This window comes from Schistosoma haematobium, chromosome 7 (assembly GCF_000699445.3).
Source record: "Schistosoma haematobium chromosome 7, whole genome shotgun sequence".
NCBI lineage: Eukaryota > Metazoa > Platyhelminthes > Trematoda > Strigeidida > Schistosomatidae > Schistosoma > Schistosoma haematobium.
Window position 1 is genome coordinate 14,772,222 of NC_067202.1, and position 11,088 is coordinate 14,783,309.

Consider the following 11,088-nt stretch of genomic DNA (forward strand, 5'->3'; position numbering starts at 1 on the left):
ACGACACGTATGGAGGATGGCTGGGAAGCCAACTCCATTTTAGTCAAGCGTTACTCAATATTTATAGTCAGACAAAATAAAGCTACAGACATGTGATTAATAGGATAAGAAGGGCACACACATATACGCTCATATAAAAACAGTCTAGATTGATAAGCGAATAAATAACAAGGTCAATGTATGGCTCAAGTAAAATGAATAGAATGGGATGTCCGAAAGCTCGTATAAGGTATATGGGCTTGGCATAATAACTGACACTACAATCTATAGAAGTCTGATCGACCAATTTAATTCATAATGTGAAATATCTACGTAATCATATACATTCATGATCTCTGAGTTGTTGTTGCTGTTGTTTTTCTTTCTCTCCTGAATCATTGAAAAATGTCTAATATTTCTAAGTAATAATTAATGAACAATAGAATATAATTTACAAAAGTATTCAAGTGATCTAATTCCTATTTCTTTCACATTCATTAATTCATTGAAGAAGAAAAGAACTTTCTATCAAATATTATTTTTCATACTTTTTTAATGAGGTGAATTGATGATTCATTAATGTCTGATGGAGATCTCGTCACATACAGAAATCTGGATTTACATTTGCCTGCTTTCATCACTCGTGGTGTAGGCGAGATGTTCATGTACCGAATGAAAGATAAGTCTTCTGCGCAACGGTTCGTTACGTTCTACTTTCTGTGTATGGAACATAGACATTAAGAGTAGAGGATATTTGTAGGTTACTAGTATCTGAAAATAGGTACCTTTAGAACATCATCCGTGTATTTTGGAACCACAGAGTAAGCAATGCCTGGGTTAGACATAGGGTACTTAAGAAAGAGGGAGAATATAATAAAAAAGGTAGTAAATACTCATCAGTTGAAGTGGTTGAGACATATATTGTGTATGCTCAACTACTGCCTACCTAGAAGCACCATGTTTATGTAGTAATTAGATGGAAGAAAGCCAGATGCGGAAAATCAAGACGTACCAGTTCACAAAGTCACTGACCATTGGACTCAGCTATATTAACAGATGTTAACTACCTACTTGAGGTAAGCGCGATTATCGTAACAAATGTTCTGAGATACTGGGCGATATAACTCGGAATCGATCACAATGGCAGAGACGCGTTCACTATTTATCTTCCCTTAGTTGCTGAATCCCGAAATCTTTACTCCTTTTTCTGTTGTCTACATCTAATCTTTGCTACATTAATACCGTCGTCGCTTCTACTACTATGGGATTTATTTTGATAATTTTATTTCATTGTTCTAATGAGGGCATATATCAACTTGAGTCGATGCACATGTGTATCTCGCTTTACTTTGGGTAATAACTAATTAATTCAGTTATTATTAGCTAAACAGTTTTAGTTACTCAATACTTATTTCTAGTAATTAACTATCATTGAAAATCTCTTTTTGGTAGTGTAAATTTTCTGGAGTTGGAACAAGAACATTGCGTACAGTTGTTGGAGCTGATATTGGTGGGCCTAAAAGTTGTCGTCGTGGGGAACAAGGTCATACACCTGAAGATTATGATAAATTCGTCGATTTGATCCAACGTATGTTAGTATATGAACCCCGGTTTCGTATTCGCCCGGAGGAAGCTCTCACACATCGCTTTTTCACACGTAAGGATGAAAGTGGTAAGAACCCTGTTTTAATGTCAAGTTAAAATTGATGTGATTCCAGTTCTCTTTAGTGAATGGGGTAACATGTATACTTTCTATAGAGTAATACACATTCATAATTATTCGTATACAACTTTTGCTGCGTTTTGACTCATTTAAAGTGACTGAAAATCTCATGTCTGATGTCGTAGATAAGTAATATCTAATCAACTAATAATTTATGTGTAATGCCAATCGAGAGTGAATAAGATATGTAATGAAATTACCTATCGAAGATAATGGTAGATGGTTGAACAATTGTCCATGAACTGAGTGGAACTAAACTTGTAAAATATTGGATGCGCTTCAAGGATTTAAACATTAATCGCTCTCTGTGATACCTGGAGCTCCTGGGTTCAGCCCTTTGTGATGATAGGGTTCGTAGGTGCCTATTGCTACTAATCAGTCAGTCAGTAACTTAGACCAGTTCATAATCTGAACAATATATCTAAATTATTGTTACCTTAAAAACTTAAGAATTTCCTTGATTTTTTCAATGACCTTTGTATTTAAAATCATATTGTACGATATATTTTATAGCATTTTTATTATTGAAGTGGTTCTATATAAAATAAGGGGAAATATCCCTTTGTTTGAATAGTCCTATCTTTGCTCTCATATGTACATTCCATATTCCAAGTTTTTATCAAATATACTGCCTTTCTGGATACCCTTTCGTCGTTATTTTAAAACAAAGCATTCAGTCGAACACTTGTTCCTAATCAACATATAGAGTATAACAAAACTTTACACCGAAAGAAGTTTCCATACCACATTGATACAACCAGATAAAGCCAACACGAATCGAATTAATTCACTAAAAACGATAATAACAAAGACTTATCTTTGAGAATATAGTTCAGAAAAACGTTATGAAAAGGTATACACGAAAGAATGCTGGAACACTAAGATCTAATGCACGATAAAAAGTGAATTCATCTGCACTATTATGATCGATTTTTGTCTCATCTCCATTCATTGATCGCAGTTATCACCAGATTGTGGCCAGACCGTTTGCAATGCTTCTAATACACTTGTGATAAAAATTCTACAGTCTACCCACATTTTCTACTGTCAGCACATACTGTCACATTCCTAAAATAATTACGGACCAGATGAACTGAATGTTCTCTATCAGTTATAAAAACATATGATCTATCATAAGTATGTAAAGTAATGATTATATCCCACTGTCCGAGATTCAAAGAATACTAACCTTAAACCTATCAACTATACAGTTGACTTCTTATACGATTGTTAAGAATGCTAGATCCCCAGAAATCACTTAGTAACCGTCTCATTTTTTGACTTCATTTTGGAAATTTGATTTCCTCATTTTTGCGCAAAAAGCGCCAATTTTTACCTTTAATTTGTATTTTTCCACTTGGAAGAACCTTAAATGTCATTGGTTCATGCTTCCAATTGCTTGTGGAAAATACATTTACATCGTCTGAAACTGATCTTCTCCATCTAGTTAGCAGGGCTGAGATGCAGTAGAATAGTTTAGCTTGTTCTGTTGTTGTGTTACTGACTTTCGTTCCGTTCGCCAGTTTAAGGTGATATCATAATTTGTTCAAACGTAACAACCATATTCACTTAAAGAGGAATATATATATATATATATATATATACTAAAAATTACTCAATGTCTACGCTTACATTCATTCACAAAGTTCTAATGTAAACATATCTCCCCTTATTAAATCATACATGACCTGGGATATTGCGAAAAAAAATTGAAACGGGTAATAACATGGTAATATTTAAATGCATATCCTCTTCAGTGTAACCATTTTAATTTTCCCATATAAAGATTAAGTAATCAATCAATCCAATCTTTTTTTCTTTGCGTTTTAAAAGGAACAATCATCAAGGTACAATTATCTCTCTGAACATAATCTTTTTGAATATGTTAGTTACATTAGAAATAGCTGCCTAATTTCGATAGTTATTTTATGGTTTATCAAGAAGAATTATGTTTCCTATGAAACATATAATTCTAAACAAAAGTAATTGCTTGTCAAATAACATACTATTACGTAATATGTGTATTATAATACGTAATTAGATTAGAACAAGTTACTTGAATTTGTCAATGAGTATTGCACTGCATGTTGTTCTTCTAGAGTAATTACCGGTCTGGTCCCAAACCCAGGTAAGTGAGGAAGGTTAGACATGAGGTCAGAAAACAACCTTGCTAAAAAGCACTAACTAGAATAAACAATTTAAAAAAGCATCAATTGCCAGGTATTTAATAGTCTTATTACGAGTGGATCGTTACATATCTATTTATATTAATAATTATAATAAGTTAAAATGCCATTACTCTTGTATTCTACTTTCTACTTCCTTTTATCTCTTTTATAAAAACATAGGACAACAGAAACAACAGACTGGTAACAGTAGCTCTTCTACAACCCCTTCAACTGTCAATCCGCCACTTACAACTTGTTCAATAATAACGACAACAGCCAATGTAATCAGTAGTAATAGTAGTACTATTACTTCTACTCCTAATACTACTACCACAGTCGTCACTAATACTTCTGTTACTGGTTCCAATACGAATATAATATCTCTCTCTTGTCAGTTTGCTTCCCCCAATAATAATAAACAGTCTCCTTCCAGTAATTTAGCGCAGTGTATTCATGAAAAACTTCCCTCCAGTAGTAGTAATAGTAGTGGTAGTAGCACTACCACGACGATGACGACTACATCTCATCAGCATTATAATTCCGAACAGGACATAATGAATGCATCCTACTTAACATTTGCTCCAAATCAAGAGATTAAACTATCTGGATCAATTGTTACCTCTACTACTTCTACCGTTCCACCACCATAATGACTTCTATCGTTTAAATATCCCTTCATACTACTCATAAGGAGTCGGTAGATATGGATGCAAGCTATCATTTTTTTATTGGTTGGTTGGTTGGTTTGAAATCCTCACAATATTATAGTGTGACAGTGGTATTATTGTTGGTGATTGTGTAATTTGTTTCTTTATACATTTATCTGCTTAATTCATTCACTTTGCTGGGTTTTCTCTCTCTTCTATTTATCTTCTATTAATGATATGTTATATCCCTTTTTTTACGGAAACCTATATATATATTACTGAAATTTCACCCCGGTTGGAGTCTATCCTTATTGTTCTTTCCTGCGCTCTATCTCTCTATGAAATGCATTCAATTCACTTTATATGTTTATATATATATATATATATATAGGCTATCGATCATTCTATTTCTTATGCTATGCGATTGAGTTTCTTTTTTTATTATCCCCGACACCATCAATGTAATCCACTTTATTTCTAAGCATAAATAATAACACACATTGGTGAAATTCTCTTGAATCAATCTCAACATAATATGATGTTATTATTAAATTTTTTGTTTTCTTTTTTATTCATTAAAATACCATGAAGCTTTTATCATGTTCAAGTATCAATAGTGATCATTAGATTGTTAGTGTAAATAATAATAACAATAATACCAGTAGTAGCTGTTATCATTGTTGTTGTATTAATAATAGTGATAACGACAATGATCGCCTTTCTCCATCTAAACTAATTCACGTACAAAAATACAAAAACAAAAGTGTAATGTTTTATTATTATGTTATCATACTCTCTTATTAAGCTGATAATACTGTTTGTGTATGTGTTATTTTCATGATATTTTTCACCATTCAGTTAACACATATACAAGTTTCCTTGTTTATTTCAATAAAACATAGTTTCAATTTGAATAGAAGAAGAAAATTGGATGACCTGTATATGTTAATCTACCTGGTAATGACGATAGTTTCTTAGAGTTATCCTAACTTGATCAAAACAAATCACTTTCTTTTTTTGTTCTGAATTATATTTATTATTCTACAGAGATAAACCATGTTAAGCACAAGATGTGAATAAAATAATTATTTCCTCCATGAAGATGATTTCTTCTCTTTCTTTTTTCTGATGGTTATTACTTTGGCAGCAGTTCTCTTGTGTTTGTATGCATGCGTATGTGGAGTCTTGTGAAATAATAATAATAACTTTCCGTAATTCATAATAAAATACTATCAATTACATTCATGAATGTAGTCAATTATTCTATCTTTTGCTTCATAGCAAAATGGAAATCGATAAAAGAAGGATCTTCTTATATATATATATATATATATATATATATATATATATATATATATATATATATATATATATACTATAAACAATGATCTTTGAAGTCTTTAATAATTATTCTCTTACTATATTTAATTCACTGCTGATTATAACTTGCTTCTATTATACATTTACTAGTTTCTTCTAAACATTATTTACTCTAATATAAGATGGTGTTAATAACGACAACAAAAATAGTCAGTTCATCCGTCATTATTATCGTTGTTGTTGTTGTTGTTGTTTTCTTCAATGATAATAATTTGTTTTCCATCAAACAAACAAACAAAAAACACTTTCATTCAAGTAAATAACAGCAGTCAAGTGGTGTGTGTATTAAATATGTTGATCGGATCATCTTATATTAGATACAATTTAATTGCTTTTTATTTATTTCTATTATTATTACTCTTTATTATCATTTAATTAATTTAGTGTTATTTTATCAATGATATATGTTTCTCTTATCATTGTGTTTTATTTGTTTTATATTTTAAAACATGAATTAGCATTCCTTTATATCATGTTGCTTGTAAAGATCAATTTCCTAGACCACTATTATTCTCATTGTTGCTTTGTTCTTCTTGTCCTTTTTTTTCTTTTAATATTCTCTTTTATTTACGTTTTGGTTATGAAAAAAAAACAATAAAAGTATACAGGCTTATCATTCAACAATAATTTTACTCGGTGTATTCTCTCTATTAGGGTGAATTCTCCCTTTTCTTTCCCTTGTTTTATATATATATATATATATATATATATATATATATATATATATATATATATATATATATATATATATATATATATACAATTCTCATTATTGTATTTATACATAAATGAATTCACTACAAGTGTATTCCTTCAAATAAGATATATATTGAGTGTGGTGTCCCCCCGCCTTCACGTACATACATACAACATACACGCGCACGCACATACAGTCATATACTTGTTTTTGTCAAATACAATTGATTTAATTATTTTGTTGTTATCATTGTGCCTTTTTCTTAAATGATAATTTTTCTTTAAAAAAGTTAATACCCCTCCCCACTGAAAAGTGCTTAATTTAAGTACATGTAAATGTTCTCTAATTAGACACATTTCTCTTCTTGTGTAAAGTGTGTTATTTCATTTCTCTCTTCTTTTTTTTGCTTTCAAAGTTTTACTTATGTATATCCATTGAAATAAAGAGATATAGTCAGTCTAATCTATTTTTAATGTTCATAAGTGGCGTTTGAAGCGAATGAATGGATGATAAATCCCTTTATATATATATATATATATATATATACCATCATTACTCATTCAAACAATATAATTGAGTTATAGTATTTCATATTCATTGTTCTTATGGTAATATTTTATGGAAGGTATCTCATGTGTGTGTGTATATATATATATATATTCTTGTGTTTTATTCCAATAACAGCTGTCATCGGATGTCATATGTATATGCCTATTTGTGTTTTTAGTTGTATTTTGCTTGTTTATTATTCATCATTCTCTTAGTAAAACGATTATTAATAAGGCTTTTTTAACAATCATGAATCAAGTTCCTATTATCTATTTGTTTTATCAATTTTGCCTATTATCATCAAGTTGTTGTTGTTGTTGTTGGTGTTGTTTTTATAACGAAAGTGATTCTTCTCCGGTGTATGCGTTGTTTTGATGTTGGCTTTTTTAAAAATAAAAAGTACCTGAACATATTTGTTTATTTTCTTAGTGTTTGTTTGTTTGTTTTTCGGGGAAAAAAATGAGGTTATTTCCCATTTGCTCACTGGTTCCTCGGATATTCTTTTTGCTTTTATTTATTTATATATATACATATATTTGTACTTTCTCCGATTGTCTGTGCCTCTTTGTACATAATAAAAATACTTTAATCTTTTTTGAATTTTCTCCCATTCTGTGTGTCTACTACTAGGGAACTTTTGTTGTGCTTTTTTTAAACACGCAGACTGATATTTTTCTTATGTTGCTAATTAAAATAGGCTCATAAATTAGGTGATTATCTTTATTATTACTATTATTATCTTTATTCTTGATTAATTGTATTTTTGGGGCCTGAGGAGAGGGTGAGATTCGTAAAGAATTACTTATAAACTATTATGTCATCTTATATTACAGCTTTTTTTTCGCACGTAATCGAGTTGCCTATCTCTTGCTGCCTTTCTCTTGTTTTATTCCTGTTATACTACTTACATATATATATATATATATATATATATATATATATATATATATATATATATATATATATATATATATATATTTATATGTTTACTATTTCTATCTTTGCCTGTGGTAAGCATTGTGGAATTATCAAGGCAATTTATGCTATTATATGATTCAAAGACCATATGCTTTGTTGTTTGTTTTATTTAGGTTGATTAGTCGTATTACTTTTAATCAACACTGTTCTGGCTGTAGATCCCTATGCATCTATTATATATACACACAAAAAGAGTAATAGGCATATAATCACTCAATTTATTTTAAGCTTTTCAGTTTTAAAAACCTGATATAATTGAATCTTGAATGGATCACTACTGTTCTTATTATTACTCATATGTACTTTATCCTTATTAACCTACCTATTATTAACGTATATTCCTTAACGTCTTGTGTACATACTTATATATATATATATATGCTTTATTTGCAATTATTCCATTTCATCACATTATGAAATAATATTGATGGTTATTATTATTATTATCATTAATTCATCTGTATCCAGATTGTAGTTGATTGTATGGGCAATATTGTGTAATGATAATAATTATGGTACGCATAAGAACTTTCAAAAGAAGAGAAAACAAGCAGGATGAAGATGATAGTAGAGAAGTGAATCGTTCTTTTTTTTGTTGTTGTTTTTGTTGAATATTTCATCTGGTCATAAAATAGTGAAAATGTAATTTTTTACCTAAGGAAGATTGTGTTTTGTTCTGTTTCTTTTTCTTGTGTTCTTTCCTTGTTTTGGTTTTTTTTAAAATTCTTTCTATTTCAGTTACTGAAAAAAATACATTGTTTTGCGCAAATTTACTTTTTGTCCTGATGTTACTATTAGTTAAGGTGTTTCTCTACAACTTACAATTAAAACGGCAATACTCTAGTTGAATGGGTCAATTTCCGGGAACCACCGAGCTGCGACACAAGTGAATCTCTAACTTAAAATCCTAGAGGTAAAAGGAACAGATAGAGACTAATGAACACACAGTACTGAGATTTCGAAGCAGATGTCTTAATCATGCATAGCACGACTGGAACAATATACACAGGATAAAGTTGTTTAGTGACTCCTGGTCGTGTAATGTGTGCATATGGGACGTCTTACATTAGTTCCTGTATGCATTAATTTATCTCAGACGATTTATTGTAGTTTCTGATTTATATTTAAAGTAAATAAATCTACCTTTTCGTGCAAACCGTGGTGTGAAGAATATCTGTTTTCTTGTTCAACAATGGCCCTCATTTCTTCCCATACTATTTCAGTGTTAACATGCTTTTTCAGACACACCATTACGAACAGGTTTGCACGTGTTAAAAGGAAACATCAAACTCGTAATATAACGATTCCTTATAGATCCTGAATAAATTGGTGAGGATATCACACCTAGGTCAAGCAGCTGTGAATTTTGTCTTAATATACTGCCCTCCTCCTAGTTGCCTCTCTCAAGCACGAATAAGAGCTGCTCCATGTAATATTAATATATCCTTAATCCAAGTGTCGATCGACACATAGCTTTTTCTTCAGTTGTCAACACCTAGTCTATATAAAGTGACTGATAACAGAGACGTTCGACAATCAGCCCGGAGTAACTATTAAAGATACGGCGAAACTAGTATACAAGGACCCACACACAAAGAGCTTAAGATAGAAAATCCTAGAGACTACACAATCTAGTGTCAAATAATTAACGAAAGTTTTTCATGTCCTAAACTTTCTGAGCACCAGCCATCACGTTGCTATTGATTTCAACATTACTATCAATGAAACATTCATAAAACTGGATCCGTCACACTAAGATCGAGTTCGTAGTCACATACCTTAGTCGTTGTCACAAGGGGATTATTTATAAACTTACTTTAAATTAGGCCCATATGATGATATGCAGAACATATTTGACAACACTTATCAGAGTTATGAATTAATTCAGGCTCAAATTAGGGGGATTGTTTTCACTCTAAAACATCAGAACTAGACGACATTTTTGTGTGTAGTTTCATTTTCAATTACGCGACCATTGAACTACTGATATAAATATGTTCAACCAGTTTTTTCAGATTCCTCAAGGTTTGTGCATCACGTATAATAACATTTCTTTCGATATAATGGAGGTATAACTTGAAAATTCACGAACATGATAGAGGTCTCAAATCATTGACCATTTAGACGCCGAATATTTTTAAATTAGAAATCAATTGACTTTCCCTCATTTACAACGATTGTAAGTTGCCAACTATGAGAAGCACTGAGTGGAATTCTAAATGCACATAGCGTTAGCGGATTATTTGACGTGACATTCAGTCTCTCTTTTAATGAAAATTTATGTACATCCACGCCATTTAATGATGAAAAACGTTTTCATCTAAGTGATCACTTGCATGAGCTAAGATAATTCTTTGTTTCTTGGCTTTTAAAGATACTTATTTTTAGGGTCCAACCAACAGTTAAATGAAGACTGTGTGTTACTGCTGTCGATAGGTATAAGTAGTATGCATCATCATTCGAAAACTTCGCCTGAAGACCCTTGGGGCTACTGCCGGTCCCAAAACGAATAGAGGAGGACGGTTGGGCATAGGGTTAGCGACCCATTCCCGTAGAAAAGTAATTCGCCAAAAAACCGCTAACCAGAAAATGAAATACCTAGCAGAAGAATGTTATAAATATCGAATAAAAGAGAACGAGAATAGTGAATGATTACTGTGGAAATAAAAGAACTGTGAGATCTGAGACGATTGATTGATATTTACAAAGGAAATAGTCAGGTTTGAAACAATTGATTCTCGTTTTACGAATTAAGCATTTACTATGTGGTTCTCAGATTTTACAAAGATCTGTAATTTTATTTGCATTCGATTGTTCTAACTTGTGTTCTCCTCCCCTACAAAGACCACCATAGTAACAGTTAGTGAAACCGATCCCAGGTATTAAGGATCCCATTGTTTTTAAAGTTGGGCAGAGATATTCTTAATGAGGCCCCATCCAATATTCGTTAGTAAGCCATATGTTGCT

At 31.2% G+C, this 11,088-nt stretch overlaps 1 protein-coding gene across 1 annotated transcript in view; it reads left to right on the top strand.

The window, feature by feature from the left end:
• The window catches only part of DYRK1A_2 (Dual specificity tyrosine-phosphorylation-regulated kinase 1A), a 54,328-nt gene extending 46,277 nt beyond the window's left edge, over positions 1–8,051 (top strand). The window contains exons 9-11 of the mRNA XM_051218070.1: positions 1,432–1,651; positions 4,051–6,596; positions 6,659–8,051. Coding sequence (XP_051064505.1) covers positions 1,432–1,651; positions 4,051–4,520 — 690 coding nt within the window. The 3' untranslated portion in view covers positions 4,521–6,596; positions 6,659–8,051. The remainder of the gene's footprint in view (positions 1–1,431; positions 1,652–4,050; positions 6,597–6,658) is intronic.
• The last annotated feature ends 3,037 nt before the right edge of the window (positions 8,052–11,088 follow it).